We start from the raw sequence: 17,811 nt of genomic DNA, 5'->3' as shown, positions 1-17,811 counted from the left end.
ATTGTGATGTACTGAAAAACATTTTGTACTTACTTGTAATTAGATCTTTCTTGATGTCTGAATGTAGAAAAGATTAAGAAAAATGAATCTAAATATTGAGAAGAAGAGGAACTATGAAGTAGGGCTGCCACAAACGATTATTTTGATAGTCGACTAGTCACCGATTAGTTTTGCAATTAGTCGACTAATCAGATCATGCATCCATTGGACGTAAATCGTACAGCTTATTGCACCAGCATACATCTGCTCTTATATAACTATCATTAGTTTACAGCTTTAAATGTTTAAGGTATGTGCTAACTAAAAATAAAGACAAGGTGATAGTTTCTTAAATTTTAATGAAATTTGCAGATTGTTTCGGTGAAGTTTAATAAACTCCTTGCTATCTAAAATATAACAGGACACCGGAGTATATTCTCCAGCATCTCACACTTCTGATAATCAGTTGTCTGCTCAGCTGTGTAAAAACTATAACTTTAATCTCAGCCAAACCGATTTACTCAGGAACAAATAAAATACTAAAAAAAGCCAAACAATAACATTTTTAAGTTATCTAAGTGACTTATATATGTTTAACCTGAGTAGCGAAAGACGGCGGTGGGTTTGAAAACAATTTTCTGGGAGTCCGGTGTTCTCACGGGCTCTAGTGAGCCTTGTCCCCGGCTAGCTATCGAGCTAGTGGGTAACAGACGTCTCCGAAAACGTCAGAGCGCTTTTGAAAATATGTGGTGTCTTGATAAACCATGCAGATATTTGAAGTTTACACAGCTACATTCTCGCCTGGAAATATGTTAAACGTTTATTTTGTGACCCAGAAAGAATAATAAGAGTAATATTAAAACTAACTAGCTGTTATATCCTTACTCTCATTCCCCTTAATGTATCTGTAACATGCAACTTCCTTCGGTGCTTTGCTACTGGAAACTGAATTTCCCGGAGGAACCCACCCGAGGGATTAATAAAGTTTCATCTCTCTCTCTCTCTCTCTCTGTCGCCATTGTTGGAAACTGAGCTGGGCTGCGCTATGAATTCTGGGACAGAGCTACTTCTTCTTCTTCTTCGGGGTTTAACGGCAGCTGGCATCCTTGTACATGCAGTGCTGCCATCTTCTGTTTCAGTCCGTTATTACACTCTTAAATCCTACTACTTATTCAAGCATCTTTTGTGATCTTACAAAGCTTCAAACGACGCGTCGACTATTAAATCAGTCGTCGACGATTTTGATAGTCGATGTAATCGTGACTAGTCGACTAATCGTGGCAGCCCTACTATGAAGTCATTTGAACCAGAAGATCAGTACTGATTCACTGAAACACACAAACACAGAGATACACACACCTGCAGCTATATATTTTGGCTCAATTCAGACAAACCCTCTTAATGACCTCATCAGTATCAATGACCTGCAGTGTAGCAGACCATGCTTTATTTGGCCCTTAGCACACACAGCTGTACCCAGCCAACTTTCTTTTACATAATGCTTCATTTACTTTCCATAGCTACTTTTTTTTTTTTAGTTTAATGAAAGCTGAAGTCAATGTTCTTTTTAAAAAACAAAAACAAAAAAATCTTTAACTTAACAGACTTGTGCAAAAGAACACAAGGTCAGTTTGCTCTTAAATATGTTAGTCTTTGCCCAACTTATTTTACAACTAACAAACTAACAATTCTTACAACTAAAGTGGTTCAACAAACTAATTAAACTTCACTTCAGGTTGTCTTACCTGCAAAAGGAACATATGTACAACCATCAGGGTCTGTGTAAAGACTTGGTAAGGTCTGACATTTTGGCAGCAGTGAAACGGGAGCCTGGGACCCGGTGAGAGAGCTGAAGAGTCCAGACTGGACTGAACTGCTGCCTTCTATTATCAGCCAAGCCTTATGGCAGTACAGCTCCTTCACTGCCAGGCAGTGTTCTCTGTTTATGAAGAAAAAGTGTATCAGATTCAGTGATTCTTTCTTTTGTTTAATAAATCTGAATGGGTCCAAAACTGTGGAGGGCCAAAAGTGCCAAACTGAAATAAATAAATACTTATACTAATAATACTAATTAATTATGCATCATTAAATAATGAGAATTTGAAATAAGTAAACAAGCTATTAAATCCATAAATAATTATTTAGATGTAATTAAACGGTTTGTGTTCTGCAACCCATCATTAATTTCTTTTCTCATTATTATTTTGAAAGGTCACAGACCAGACTGATTTTTAAAAAAGTGATTGAGAACTGTACAGCAGTATATTAAATTAAATTAAATATTACTGTTTAATCAACAGACTGTTAAGCAGCTCTTTCTTAAAACCATCATGCATGTATGTATAACTCTTACTGAAAAACAGATGCATATCACTTGTTAATGTTAGTTTATTAATTAATTTATTTTTACTCTAGCAGGCTTTTTCAAAACTTTCAAAACAGACAGCTCATGTTCAGAATTTAGTTGATTAAATATTAAATATAGAAAAATTTATCATTTCTGGAGCTCGCTTGAGATCAGTCACCGTTATGCTAGTCCACGTGTTTCTGATCCTGGTGAAAATGCTTGTGTCCTCATATTAAAATTTTTATTTTAAATTAAAAATAAGTTGTTCCAACTCATCTGAACATCTTGAAATAAAGATGAGATAATGAGTATTCAAAATATACTGAAAATGAGACTTTAAAGTTCACTAAAACTATAAAGTTATGAAGCTTAATTTTAATGTTAGCCTAACCAATTTGCTTTAAAATAAATAAAACACCAATTTAAACCAAAAACAAGACAAGCATTGTTAGACTTTAGAAGTGAATTATGCTACCCTTTAGTGACGTGTCGGTCGCGAACGAAATGGCTCTTAGAGCCGGGTCTTTGACGTGAACCACACGATCCGGCTCCTTATAGCGAGCCGTGGGGTTTTTTTTCTTTCTCTCACCCTCTCTCTCTCTCTCTCTCTCTCTCTCTCTCTCGCACTTTTTTTCCGCTTCACTCCGCACGCGAGCCTTGTACTTTGTGCTGGGCAGAGGGGGGAGGGGCGGTAGTTACACTCGCAGAAGCACAGGAACAGAGCGGGAGGAACAGAGAGAGAAAGAGAGCCAGGGACCACAATGTCACATTACAAAGGTATAGTAATCATCCACAACTATTTTCAGTTGCAGATGATAAAGGATTCAGAAAGTTTATTCATGCAGGCCCATATGACAGAGAATGTGCATCTTGTTTTTGTTTTCATATTTTAATTTATATTTAATTGTGTTGTGGTTTGCAGTGTTTTGTGTTGTTTCACTTTAAATTTGTTTAAAAGGAAAAAGCTGAAAATTTAAATAGTTTAAAGTTGAACTGTGACTAGTTGGTTTTTGTATTATATGATTTATTTATTACATTTTATGTGGAGTGAATAAATAAAAGTATATTTACAGTGACCCCTAGAGACAAAGCACGTACTAACTCCAAAACACGTAAAAACTCAGAAGCGCGTAAAAACTCCAAAACACGTACAAAACACAAGTGCTCCAGGATGCTAGGGCGCAGTGTTGAGCTTTTGTTACCTAGTGGCTACACAAGCCAGCAAGTACCAATGACCGGATTTGGTGTGTGGTAATAACAGGTAAATGAACTTTTTTTTTTTATTATTTGAATATATATGAGTGCTTGTGTATAAATACACAAACAATACACATATGCTTTCAATTGTGTAATTTAAGTCACCTAGGTAGCTCTGTTTTGAAAGTTCAGTTAACGCTAGAAATGTGTTTTGGAATTTGTACGTGCTTTTTGGAGTTTGTACGTGCTTTGTCTCTAGGGGCCACCGCATATATTTATATAAATAAAACCACTTTTTTTTTTTACATTAGTAATTCCTTTTGTGCATAATTTTATATTATTGTTAATAATAAATTAATTAAAGCAACAAAACAACCTGAAGAGGCGGTTCGGAGCCGAAAGAGTCGGCTCTTTTTAGTGAGCCGAGCCGAAAGAGCCGGTTCTTTAAAAAGAGCCGGAAATCCCATCACTACTACCCTTCACTCAGAGGGTCAGTGGAGGTTGAAAACATTGGAGCATTTTCAGAGATAGTCTCTATTTTTTCCAAAAACAAATCAAGCTAACTACTTCCTAACTAATATTATCACCATTATCTGGGATCAATCTGTCTAGATTCATTTTCTATGGTAACCCATCAAATATTAGGGCCTATGGTTGAGCTTCAGTGACAGTTACAGATAAGATACCCTGCAACACAGGAACCATAAAATAATTAAATATGTTGTCAATAAAATGAGTTGATATTTTAATCAATTGATGACATATTTACATAATTAAATTTGATTTTTTATGTATACATGTATTTCCAATTTTAATTAATTAATGAGACATTTAATCAAATATTTATTTATGTTTTTCTTTCAGCACTCCTGGCCTTCTATATAACCATATATTGTGCACAACTTATGTCAACCAGTTCAGTTTTATTTCTACACTGTGCAAAGACAAAGAGAAAGGGAGACCACGGAGAACAATACTACCTGCAGACAGGTTTTGGTGCAGGTCCTAGCCCTGATGGGTTGCAGTCAGGAAAGGAAGCGTGGCAGAGCAATGAGCGTAATGCAGGACTGCACACCCCACTGAGCCCTTCTACCTCTGCCCACCAGCTCTGAAGAAAGTACTCCTGCGTGTCCTCGGGGTTTGAGAAGGACGAGTTAAAGAAAACCAGCAAATTGTCGTGCAATATTGTGCGGCAAACATCTCCACGATATGCACTGCAGTAGCCTGCGATCCCCTTATAAAGTCTGTTTAAAGGAGACACACATACAAACATTTGGCAAATTAAAGGCAAAATCACAACAAAATAGTTCTAATGCTTTTTTTTTTATTTCTATACAGCTCCATTGTAGGCGTGTTATCTAACACATCTCTACCATACTAATTCCTGGGGAGTAAATTATCCTGTTTTATTTATTTATTTATTTTTGCTTTTTTCAAATCTCCTACATATCTTAGATACCCCTTCTCTCCTAGCAGTATGTGATGAAAAGGTTTATAACAAATGAGATGACTCCCAAATCACCATTTTTCAACATCTACTGTTATGGGGAGTGACGATAACCATGATCCTTTACTAATCATCGAATACCACATCATCAAACAGATTTAAGAGCCTAAACCTAACTAAGAACAGGGACTTGCGAAAGTAACTTTAGTAACTTTAATTCATTAATATGTATTTGGGATGGCATGTTATTTCTAATAGAAAAAATGCCTTGTGTGATTCAGTCATGCAGCAAAAACTGGAGTTTGACCATATTCCATACGTTTTCTAGTAATATTTCTTTGTGTAATTTGGGTATTTGTTATTTGCATATTTTAATTTAACAAAATCATTGAAAAGAAAACCAGTAAGAGTTGCATACTAAAAGTACAGAGAGTGGTGTGTTTTTACTGTCTTGGCTTATAGCAAGTGTCCACTAAAAAGTAAAAAGAAATATCTTCACTTGAAATATCTTCTTTAACATCATCCAGATGTTGATCATGAAACAGGTTGGAGAAAGTTTAAGTGAGATTGCATCCTGTCTGTTCAACTTCCTTGCTGGAGCTCAGTCATACCTAATTTGCATAAACATGAATGTCTGTGGGACAAAGTCCCTGTATTCCTCTTTCACCCTGTTTGCCTCCTTTTCTTAATGCTTTCTCATCTGTTAGTCCTCAAGCATTGCTATGATCCACATTTATCTCTGTCTGCTCCACACTGCTGTGTTTCTGACAGCATGTACTCTGATAACCTTCACTCCAGCATCACTGCTGCCTGTCTGCATTCTCTTACAGACTCCAGATGTTCCCTCTTGGGGAGGTTGGTGCTTCAGCAGAGTTCAAGCCAAACTATCAAACTCAAAGGTGCCCTGTAAATCTATCAATTCACTCTTTTCTTTCTTTCTTTTTTCTCTTTCTTCCTCACCAGATCTCTGTGCATCTAGTCCAGATGTGGTCACAAGTGGGCAGATCAAGATAAATGCAGCCATTAAACCTGCCTTTCTGTGACCTACAGCCCTCTATCCTTAATGTACTTCATTTTTCATCAAGGACCCTGAGGCCAACATTTTATTTTCCTTATTTTATTTCTATTTTAGTCTCTTTCTTTCTGCTTCCTTCTATGTACATCTTGTCTCCCTCTTTCGCTCCATCTTCACAGTTACATAGTCCAGATGTGGCAACAGCAGCTGTGTTAAGGTTCAGAACAGTTCAAATTCAACTCACACCATATGGGTGATTGAGAGACCCACTCTCTTCTTGGCATACGGGCATGTTCAGGAAAATGAATAGAAGCAGCAACACAGAGACCTTTATGGTGCTTACTTTAAAAAAAATAGTGGCAGGCAATGTACTGTGAAATTATTCTGATTCAACATGGATCAAATGAGCTGAAACATTTTCTATAATCAATTCAAATGTAATATATACAAAAAGAAGTAACAAAAGAAACAAAGCTTAGACAACTTCACACAAATCTGGCACATATCTTTTCTCTTACCTCCACTCTACTGGGAAGTGGCAGTATCCAGAGTACACGGGATGAATAGGAGCAAGTAGAAGAAGAGGGAAAAAGATGAGAGACAGAGTGATGAGAAATGGTTGATAGATGAAAAATAGTCCTAGCAGGATGAGAAAAACAACCATGATGTTACTCTCTGCAAGTCATCACTAACTGTGGAGAGACTGAGGGGCAACCAGGTGGAAGGGCAGTGTGTTTTTTTGGGGAACAGGTGTGTGTGTGTGTGTGTGTGTGTGTGTGTGTGTGTGTGTGTGTGTGTGTGTGTGTGTGTGAAAGAGTGGCTTTGTTTGAGGAGTAGTAACCAAATGGGGTAGGTAACAAACAGCTGAAACCACACAATGCACAACCAATATAACTGGCAGCTAGCATAACAGCAGGTAGTACTGACAGTAACAATAAACACCGAGATAGAAGCTAAAAAGAAAGCAGACATTTTTTCTCTAATATAGCAGCAGGCTGCAGCAAATTTGAAACATGTAACACCATAGTATAAGCTGGAAATCAAAACTTGCCACCTGCAATAGTGACTTTTGCAGTTGCTTTGACAGTGTTGGCTCCAGCATTGTGTCTGTTGGAAGCCAGGCACGTATATAGGGCTGGCTTAGTCACCGTCAGCTTAAGAACAGAGAGTATCACCTCTCCCACTAATGTCTCCTCTACTGAGGCTCCGAAGATCTGGAGGAAAATGACATTGAGACAAAAAGATAAAAGTTGTAAAAATCAGTCATTTACATGCAATGAGCAATTTGCAGAGATGCATGAAGACTTTCTGTGAGAGCATCCTAAGCTTAAATGACAGAGCTGGAAAAAATAACTGCACTTCCTGGAATGGCCACTTGAGGCTGAATTGAGTCCACTGCTGAATTAAACATAAATATCAGGTTTTGCTTTCTCTGCCTAGCTTTCCTGTTCATAACTGCTGCATGGGAGGTGAATTTTAACAATAATTTATATAATACAGGGTGCTGCATGACAGTTTATTTATATATAATATTACATATTTTTATTAAATATTTATATAAAATATTGATAAATACTGAATCTATTATAACTTTTTTGACAATTCAAATTCTGACTCTTATATATCTTAAATTAGATTCTAGACTTTATATAAAACTACTAATAATAAGAGTAATAACAGATTACTACAAGATGTTTTTCTTATTGACACTTTGTTCATTTGATATTTGATAGTGGTCTGAGTAAAACTGGTTAGTTAAAAAAAATAATTGTGTGTAAACTCCTCATACGCTGATCATTATAGCCCTTGTGTTAAGCTCATAAAATGAAATGCATTCAGTACGTGTCTGGCACCGATATAACCACTTGTATTATTTTAGCAGATTTGAAATTCCCAAAGTGTTCACACATTGTAAATCTAGCCAGATAAAATGTATCTGTTGTTTTTAGATTATTCATGTATGTACTTATATATTTATAAATGATATGTGAGGACCTCTAAAGTGTGAGCATGTGCGTGTATGTGAGAGGTGCTATTAAGCGGCTATGTCTATATTTGAAACTGCGTCTGACACCGCCTGCTTTTAGGACAAGCTCCATCCATCCATCCACTGAAATTAATGACCATACCAAGCTGCCAGAAAAACAACTCTCACAGTCATTTTAATCAGCACATGCCCACACATAGTATTTACAGGCATTAAGAGCATGTAATCACTTTGTAGCTAGCACCCAAGACTATTAAATACCCAGACATTATGTGGTATATGTCGACCGCAACAGCATGCATAAGAAATGTCTGCTGCCTGATGAAAAAAAGCCCTGTTTTAAAGGTGGTCACATACACGTTCAAGTTTGCATTGTTCCAATTTGAATTTCATGCATTTTAAGGTGCCGACCCCTTAAAAACCTTAAAAAACAACCCCATCTTTCAATACCCCTCTCACACTAAAAAAAACAAAAAAAACAATTAACACTAATAACAGAGTGTATTATAAGCTAAATGCAAGATCATCTCTTCAATCCTCTGTCACCATGATGATAATTCCTTTGCTGTGATCTCAAAGCCATTAAATAATGTCTGTGTGTGTGTGTGTGTGCGTGTGCGTGTGCGTGTGTGTGTGTGCGTGTGTGTGTGTGTGCGTGAAAGAGACAGATAAAGACAGCAAAGGTTAAATGTGTAATTTTACATATATATGCATACAATCTCAGGTAAGGTCTGGTTTGTATATTTGCTAATGCTCACTCTGCTTCATGACTAATTATTTTGTTGCTACATGTACAAGGATTGCACAAATAAATGTTTCCCTGTATGAGTAGGTCTCAGGGCAAAGCTCAAAGAAAAGGTGGAAGCTACTTTAGTATATGTTCAAAAATTGTAAGTTAAATGTTAATTTTTTACTTTGTGCAGTCTCTGATTTCATTTCTGATAAAGAAAAAAACAACAACCCAAAAACAAGGAGGAATCCTTATGTTCACTCAAACTGTAAAATGGACAGTTGCTTTTATAACCATAGAATATTGCTTATGACAGCCAAGACAAAAATATTCAGACCTGCGGGTACCCTTAGGTACCCACATTTAGTGTTGATCTTTAAAGTATAGCTTGTGTTCAGTTTCGTACTAAATCATTCGTTGTTTTATGTACAGGAGTAGCAGAAGTAGCTGCTTAATATAGCAGTACCATGTTTTTTTAGCTTTCCAGTGTAAGGGGGTTTTTTTTGTTTGGTTTTGGGGTTTTGTGTTTTTTTTTTGCTAGTGTAGCGATAATAAGGCCCAGCTGCAAACTTTAAACAGTACTCCTTTTACTTTTGTGTCATTTACTCAGTCATCAGCAGATGGACATATATCAATAAAACCGCTCTTATTTTGCAGAGCTACACACAAGCAAGCTTGTCTAAAAAGAGAAAAAAAAATGTATCCAAGTATCCAAGTGTATTATAGTATTAAAATGTATTATAGTATCCAAGTGGCAAGCCCACTTGGGTACTATAATTCTTACTGGAGAACTGAAACCAATGAATGGATTTGTTTCCAAGAGTGCCTTGTAAGCATTTGCATTTACCCAGTGAACTGTCATCTCTTTAGCTATAGTCAAAAAAGTGGGTAATGATAATGTGTTGGATTTAGACAATAACTATTTGTGTAGTTCTATATCTATGCCTACAGCAGAAAATAAACTATTAATTTGCTTTTGATATGGGGTTATAATGAATACAAATTGTAATCATAACATCACTCTCTCTTACATGACAGCTTGGACATTTAATCAATTATTGTTGCCGCTTTCCCATTATGTACGGCTATGCAGCTGACAATGTGTCACTATTTTAGCTACGTGCTAGAATTTCTCTTATGTTGGCAGTGTGTGACTGACATTTGAGCCAAATTCAACCACTGTTGCAACCACTGTGGGGGAGACAAGCATATTCCTGGTAGGATCACACAGAGGCCAAGGAATGGATATGTATAGCTGGCTGGATATTTTGATTAAATTTTTTTTTTGTTAAAAAATCAGTATACATTATAAAATTATCAGCATCAGCAGCTGTACAGGTACCCACAAACACACACACACAAGTTGAGTACTCACAGTATTCCCGTTTTCCAGCCAGGTAATGGTTGGGACTGGATTTCCAGTGGCATTACATTCTAGGGAAATCTGGCTGCCATACGCCACCCTTTTGTCCTTTGGAACCCGCAAGATTCGTGCTGGAGCTGAGGGCACACACAAACAACACTAGCGTAGACAAAAAACACACATGGTTTCACTGCAAGCTACAGCTTACATTAAAATACATACCTTGTACTTCTATGGTGACAGGCTTTGAAAAGGCCAAACCAAAGCTATTCCTGGCCACACAGCGGTACTGTCCTGCATCCTCTTTCTGTATGTTATGAATTTTCAATGCCCCATAGTCGAGAATAGTAACACGGTCATTGACCTGGAAGAGTTATTGTTTGTTTTAAAAAATGATATATTAGCATTATTTATTACCAACTATTTGTCAACACAGGCTATGAGACACAAGAAAGCAAACTGAAAAACACATAATGGATAACTTTCCTTTTTAAGTAATGTCTTGCAGTTTTGAAAACCTGAAAACTATCCAGCTATTTGCAGTTCTGGTCAAATAGTGAAAAAATGAATTACTCATGAGTATACGGTACTCTCAGACAGTTATTATTAACTCCATAAGTCAGTGAACTGCATGTATTTTACCTAGAAACCTTGCAGCAACTGTACCTTGATAAGCTCATCATCTTTGAGCCACGTGACATCTGGTTTAGGGTTGCCAAGGGTAACACAGGGCAACACTGCTTTGGATTCTACCAGTAGTGTTAGATTGGTGGGATGCCTTTTGATCTGTGGCTCTGGTGACGAGACCAACAAGACATAGAACAGTGGCTTGGAATGTGTTTCTTTTAATGATGCCTTGGTATTAGGTTATTTTTTTCAAAAATGTGAACTAATGATCAGATTCGCTCAAACTCCAGTCATACATCCTTGGAAAAAAGTAAACATACTCATCTTTAGCTGAAGCGCTCCACAGCTCTTGGCAGGTTCTCCAATGCCATTACTGGCAAGGCAACAATACTCCCCATTGTCTGACTCTCTTACATGTGGGATGATTAACATCTGACCCTTTTCCTTGGTAAGGTACCGTGTGTCATAGTACCTAATGGGACAAAAAGGACAGTGCAAAGCAAAGAAGTGATCACTGGATATATGTTCTATATGTAATACTCCTGGGTTAGACTACAGCCCCAACCCAACTCTAAACTGGATCAAAATTAAATAAATAAAAAACAGGGGGGAAAAAAGGATGGATATATAAATATAGATAGAAACGTATATTTAAGATTAATCAGTGCAAGCACCGTGTCAAGGATAATATGCATTGCAGTTCATTAGTGAAAAATAAGCTGTAAGATTAAACATATATGCACACACACATACACACACATACACACACACAGGCATTATTTAATGGCTTTAAGATCACAGCAAAGGAATTATCATCATGGTGACAGAGGATTGAAGAGATGATGTTGCATTTAGCTCATATATAAACTATCATAGCAAATTTCTTAATTAAACTACAACAGTGAACTTAAATAAAGCTGTAAACTTACATAATTTGGTGATTATTTTTGGTCCAGGTGATCTCAGCAGGGGGGTGTGACTCCACCTCACAGATGAAGGTGGCATTGTGATCCAGTAGAACGTCCACTGTCTCTAATAATGTGATGATACGAGGTGCTACGAAAAAAAGATCCAAAGGAAAAAAATCAAGATTTTTCTTTATATATGTAAGTTATTTATTGTTGTAGTTGCAGCAGTTTGTGTTTGAGTTAATACATAAACATAGTGCGCTGAATTATGTTTTATACTACATAATACACTGTTAAATGTTTATTGGTTATATGTTATTACCCTTAAAACCTGAATGAAGAACTGTAAGGATACTAGATTGTATTTGCTGTGATTTTGGGTGCAGAAGCTACAAAACTTGAATTAATTATTTTTTCATTTATAGGTGACTGCAATTTTAGAATTATATTGGCAGTTATTAGTTAGTCATTAGATACCGTATAAGTAAACTATGTCTAGAAATCTAAAATACTATTACAAAAGCTTTCATATTTTATAAGGAGCCCTGTTGATAGACAAAAATAGATATTGGACATTTCACAGTCTGTACACTTTTCTTTTCTGTTTTTACATTTATTTCAGCATGCAATATAATGATTCAAGCACATTATAATAAGTGATAAGGAGGTCTCAACAGTTGCATCTTTTTAGCTAAATTATTTGACATTCTTGGCATTCCTCTGTTGGACTGAGTCATCTGTTTTAGTCAGTGAGGATCCAGCTAACACTGCTGACTAATGAGACAGGGTCAGAGGTTTTGTGCTTTGTCACAGCTTTGACCTGAGTAAGCAGAAGAATTTGACCTTGAGATAATGAAAGAAAAAGAAGAAGCATGTTTATTGTCAGAATTAACATTTAGGATTTGGTTAGTTTTGGAGGATTAAGACGAGGAAGGGAGGATAGCACAAAAGGAGAGACCAGTATAGAAGCTGAACTTTATCTAGTGTTTAGAGGGTTGCTGTTAGTCGGGTGAGGTTAAAGCAAAGACAACAGAGAAATTTAACATTCAAGGAAAGCCTTTATCCCCACAGCACCCAATGTTCTCCACTATCTGATTTCAGCACATGGTCTTTGTCAAAACTAGGGTGAATAAGTCACCAATTGTGTGTACAAACTCTATGCAAAATATTACACATCTCTTGTGATGTAAATCCATCCAGACTAAAGATGTGATCAATATTTATTTGGCTACTCCGTCTTAATAACGGACAGGGAGTTGCAGGAATTTTGAGCTTGTATTTTCAACATTGTTTTGTTGCTCTAGGTTATTATATTGAGAAGTAGAGAGTTGGTAGTGGGTTTAAAAGAAAGATACAAAAAGCATACTTTTAAAAGACAAAGAGAAGTAAGGAGATGGAAACACAGGATTCAGATCAGAGAGTTAGGGTTGCTTTAAACTTTGCACGAACTAAGAAGAGAAAGAGGAAAAATATAAACCAGCGGAGGGATGAAAGGAGAGAGCAGAGGAAAGAGAAGAAGAAGAAGAAGAAAGAAGAAGCAATGATAGGATTAGGGCTTACAGGACATTGTGCTTGTTTTGTCTTTGGTGAAACCAAGATTTCACAATAACATAGCTGGGAGAAGCAGCCACATCCCCACCCTCAATTCAAGGTCACTGCTGCTGTGACTTCCTACTGACTGATGAAAACAAAACCTATTATAAAGCATACTCATGTACTGAAAAAGTCTTGGTCTTTAGAAAAATGATATATTTGTAGCTAAAGTCAAAGTAAGATGGAGGTCTATGAACTCAGTATCAATGAACTATTCTATGTATTGTCTTGTCAATTTGTGTGGACATTCATTGTCCCAAGAGAACAAATCCTAATTAATTCTGTGGTGAAATAACTTTCCATCTCATTAAAGGAAATTAACCACATGTTGAACTGCTGTTACCCTTGTTGTGGATTAAGGACTAGGCTGAATATCAGGAAACACTTCCTCTTAAGAACTTTAATTTTTTTTATTTTTTTCAAGTATTATGTTGTATTAAAGTTGCAGCAAATTTGGAGAAGACTGTTTGTTTCTGTCTGCAATGTCTTTCCATTGCCAATATTATGTCTGAACAGATGGGTAACATCTGAAGACTGAAGCCAAATGACTCACCACTTAAAGCAAACGAGAACCTCTGCGGATCTGACCCCGGCAGAGGATTTTGTTTTTCCAAAATCTCTGAATGTTTTTTGGACACCAGAAATGACTCAAGGCTGTCAAGGCCTGCAATAGAGAAGGCCACTTACAGTGATCACTTCTGGCCTTTGCTATAGGCATTACAAACCTATACAAACTAACAGCAAGTTCCTTTATTATTTTTAGTGTTGCTGTGTTAATGCTGATCTTGATTGGCTGAAGAAGTAGCAACCAGCTTGTTTATGCTAGTGTGCAGCACTTTAGAAATGTGTGTGTAATTCAAGAAATGTCCTGGTAAAATGTATCTTTTCCTAATCTTTATCCCATAAAATGTGCTTTTTTCATACAGCCTGTAACTCATAACCTTTGGTTCCTTTGGAGTTTGCCTTGAATAAAAGTTTAGCCTCCGGGTTTTTTCCATGCTCAGAGATAAATTGTAAATACTATCCTCTTTCTCTCACACGCACACGCACACACACACACACACACACACACACACACACACACACACACACACACAACCAGGCATACGTCAATGCTGTTGTGCAGACCAGATAGAAGCTTTTGACTTTTACTTTGGACAAATGAGAACAAAACAAAAAAAATAGCATTGTTCTCATGGTGTATCTGGTGCTCAGATGTCTGCAAAGGATTCTTCCATTGTTTATACTAGTTCAGTTACACAGGCATGTTGAGCAACATTAAAAAGCCTCTTTAACTAATCAGGCTGCTTTTGAATCCATAAGTGATCTTGATTCTGAGAATAGACAGTTAATTACTTAACAATTATACATTGAGTCTGAAGGTGTACATATCGAAAGTCTAATTTTGTTAACTTGACAGATGCAGATTGAAACCATAATCCAATGTGTAGATTTCTGCTACTAAAAAGCCTAGACTGGCTACCTGTGCAACCACCAACTATCAAGTAAACTTTTCGACTGTCAGTAACAGACACAACATATAAACTCCACGTAGAAAGGCCCCAGCTGACCAGGAGACTCAAACCAGTTACCTTCTACTGTGAGGCAATGCTGCAATGTGTCACCACAGTTGGTTTGCAGTCATTTCAAATTAAACCAAACACAGGAAAATAAAGACAGATCACCCGTAGCATGACATGAAAGTCAATATTTCTGTGCCAGCCATATTGGCTTTGGTCAATTAATCAGTGCCTGAAAAAACACAAAATAAAACAACCAATAGTAATAAGATAATAACACTTTTATAGCACTTGTCTGTCCAAAGTTGCTAAATATTCATTTACATATTCATCACAGTTTGTTATACTGTGGTCAAGCCAAACTCGTCACTTGATCTTAAAAAGTGCACCCATGATCATTTAATTTTCACAGATGTTTAAACTCAAATATATTTTACGCTTTTGTGCAAAAGTCTTGAGTCACCCTTTATTTCTTTATATTTAGCTTTATATTTAGGAAATAGGTTCAGTGATCTATTGAAATGTGTACAAACATCCCAGAAATACAGTATATAAGAGAAAATAGAAGCCAGTGTCCAAAGAGAAAATTTGAAAGACCTTCAGAAAGCTTGGAGAACTTGTTTTAGACCGCTTTAAAACGTACAAGAAAGTCTGGGTCCTTGGAAGCAAAAGAAAAAAATGAGGAGTGACTCAAGACTTATTGTAAATCCAGTGGAATAGTTTAAGATGTTAATGTGTTATAGATATTGTTTAAATCAAATCTTCAAGAAATACTTTTCTTTTCTTATTTGACTGTAGTTGATCTGCAATGACGTGGAAGAAGCTATGCACATCAATTCAACCTTCTGATCAATGACTTCCACAGGAAAAACCTACAGTCAAACCTAACCCTACACCATGTCAGTCCACCGTGTAGCTTGACTGTTACAATAGCCAACCAGGCAAAGAGAAACTGCATCTGTACCTGTTTCTATGAGACGATTTGTAGCATGTATAGCTTTATGTGTGTAGTCATTAAATAATTTCCAATGTGTAGTAGTGTATTATCGATGACTTCATCTCCATCTTGCATCTCATGACCCTGAAGCTGACCTTATTGGTTCAACAACAAGCCCAGGTTTGCTGTTTCCTCCCAGTGTGGCTCAGCAGGAGGTGTCCCAATCGGGCTGAGATGTGGTGAAGAAGAAGCAGGAATAGCTAGTTCCCCACCACCTCTACCATATGCTTCAGAGAGGATATCCCAAAGTGTAGGAAGGATGTAGATTTAATCACATTTACACTATGTTGACCTATAAACACCTTCTCCTTTTCCCTGCAGGATGTGCAGTGGGAAACAGGTGATTACATGTGCCAGGAAAAACTCAGACTGCTTTCTCTTTGTCTTCTGCACATTATATTCACTTACACATGTGCACCCATCCAAAGGCACGGTCTTAAAAGGTTTATCCTTTTTTTTTTCGTTTTGTTCTTCTGTTTACATTTCGTGACATTTATTAGGATTGCTGTTGTAACTTGGCAAGCACATTGCAGCTTTCATGCATAATTAATTCAAACTTCATGTTCTTCTAATTATTCACCACGTCAGTGTAATAAGACACTTTAGAAAACTTTAAAAAGACATGCTTGAAGGACCTCTGGTGCAGGAGTCTCACTTACCTGTCTGCATGTTGTAACATGAAGGGATCAAAATCAGCAGAAAGACCAAAATGTGTTCCACAGTCGTCATCCTTGCTCTAGAATTATTGGTCAGACCATTATCTAGCAGATACATAATGAGACTATGGTGAGATTCCCCCAGTACATATAGAGATGTTCTTGTTGTGTTTCTCTCCTATGTGCATCTGCGTGTGTCTTAGCCAGGGACAGCCATGAGCTCTGCGCTCAGCAAGAACCAGCTCAATCACTCTGCGTATGTATCTGTGTGTGCGCGCGTGTGTCTTTTAACTTTGTAACTGACGGCGGCAGCTGCTTGCTGTCCTCATGTACAGTCACTCAGGTTGTGTAGTTCTGCTCTAAGCTCCACAGGCTCCAGTGCTGGTGTGTTAACTACATTTAAAGTCATCAACAAACAGTGTTTATTTATCATATTCATATAAGACACTAGGTACAGGTTTTGGTCAGTATGGGCATACATAAAGACACAGAAATTCTGAAACTTCTACATTTTTTATATGCAGTGCAAATTACTTTATATTGGCATACTATCCTTTTTCTCATGCACCAATGGCTCCATGTAAATCTGGTCAGAGGTGTGATCCTTAAATACACAAGTAAAATAGCCAAAAAGCCACTAAAGTCAGCTCATGTCAACCATCAAAAGAAAAATAAGGTATATTTTATCTGCAGATGTATCCTCTTTAATATTAATGCTAAGTCATTAATATTAATATATAAAGAAATTTACAAATACGTATTTTTAAAAATATATAGACAGGCTTATTTTAGCACATTACTTAACATGCATTTACTGTTATATATTGACACACACACACACACACTCCAGAAGGAAGCCTTTGTGCCCACCTGTTGCCTGCCAGCCTGTACGTCCTGTTTTATTTTGGGAAAGGAATGGCATTTCAGTTCATTTGCTCCTTATCCATTCTGCTTCAGATACACTCTACTATTGTACTCCATCAGCACACACAGTTAGCTTCAGTCTGTCATCTGTGTAGGTTTAACTGTTGACCTAATGGATGTCACAGGGAGGTTTGTTTCAAAAAATTAATAAATAAAGCGGATTAAATTAAATGTAAAATACAAAGGATTGCTTGTTTGTGACCTTCTTGTTTTGTTTTGTTTTATTATTCTGTTCCTATGGGCTTTTTTGACTAATTAGAAAAAGCCTATAATATGAGAATTCCTTAACTTACAGTCCATGTAAACGTTGCGTCTGATGAAATAATTCACATCTGTTGATTGTCTAGCTCCATTCACCCTTTGCTATTTCAAAGAGTACATTAGCCTATTATATAGTAAACAGTATACAGTAAATATTATATAAACAGCAGCCCTGCCAAAGCACAGGATTTTATTAGTTTACACTGCTGCTTGACAGAACTGGGCTGTATGTAGTGTAATGAGTCCAGTTTTTTTAAATC

The 17,811-nt window shown here is 36.8% G+C and overlaps 1 protein-coding gene across 3 annotated transcripts in view; it reads right to left on the bottom strand.

Annotated features, from left to right (window-relative positions):
• Nucleotides 1–16,669, bottom strand: part of musk (muscle, skeletal, receptor tyrosine kinase) — a 28,552-nt gene extending 11,883 nt beyond the window's left edge. Inside the window, exons 1-11 of one of the 3 annotated variants that reach the window (XM_040053262.1) lie at nt 16,370–16,669; nt 11,622–11,748; nt 11,013–11,164; nt 10,732–10,859; nt 10,288–10,429; nt 10,078–10,202; nt 7,040–7,199; nt 6,504–6,513; nt 4,504–4,767; nt 1,725–1,918; nt 34–57 (exon numbers count right to left, since the gene is read on the bottom strand). In XM_040053262.1, the coding sequence (XP_039909196.1) occupies nt 34–57; nt 1,725–1,918; nt 4,504–4,767; nt 6,504–6,513; nt 7,040–7,199; nt 10,078–10,202; nt 10,288–10,429; nt 10,732–10,859; nt 11,013–11,164; nt 11,622–11,748; nt 16,370–16,484 (1,441 nt within the window). In that variant the 5' untranslated portion in view covers nt 16,485–16,669. The remainder of the gene's footprint in view (nt 1–33; nt 58–1,724; nt 1,919–4,503; nt 4,768–6,503; nt 6,514–7,039; nt 7,200–10,077; nt 10,203–10,287; nt 10,430–10,731; nt 10,860–11,012; nt 11,165–11,621; nt 11,749–16,369) is intronic. The other 2 variants (XM_040053259.1, XM_040053260.1) reach the window with 2 other exon arrangements.
• Nucleotides 16,670–17,811: the final 1,142 nt, after the last annotated feature.

The sequence above is a fragment of the Simochromis diagramma genome, unplaced genomic scaffold (assembly GCF_900408965.1).
Source record: "Simochromis diagramma unplaced genomic scaffold, fSimDia1.1 OVJJ01000596.1, whole genome shotgun sequence".
Lineage (NCBI taxonomy): Eukaryota > Metazoa > Chordata > Actinopteri > Cichliformes > Cichlidae > Simochromis > Simochromis diagramma.
Note: the sequence above shows the minus strand (reverse complement) of the source record. Positions and strands in the feature narration are given on the sequence as shown.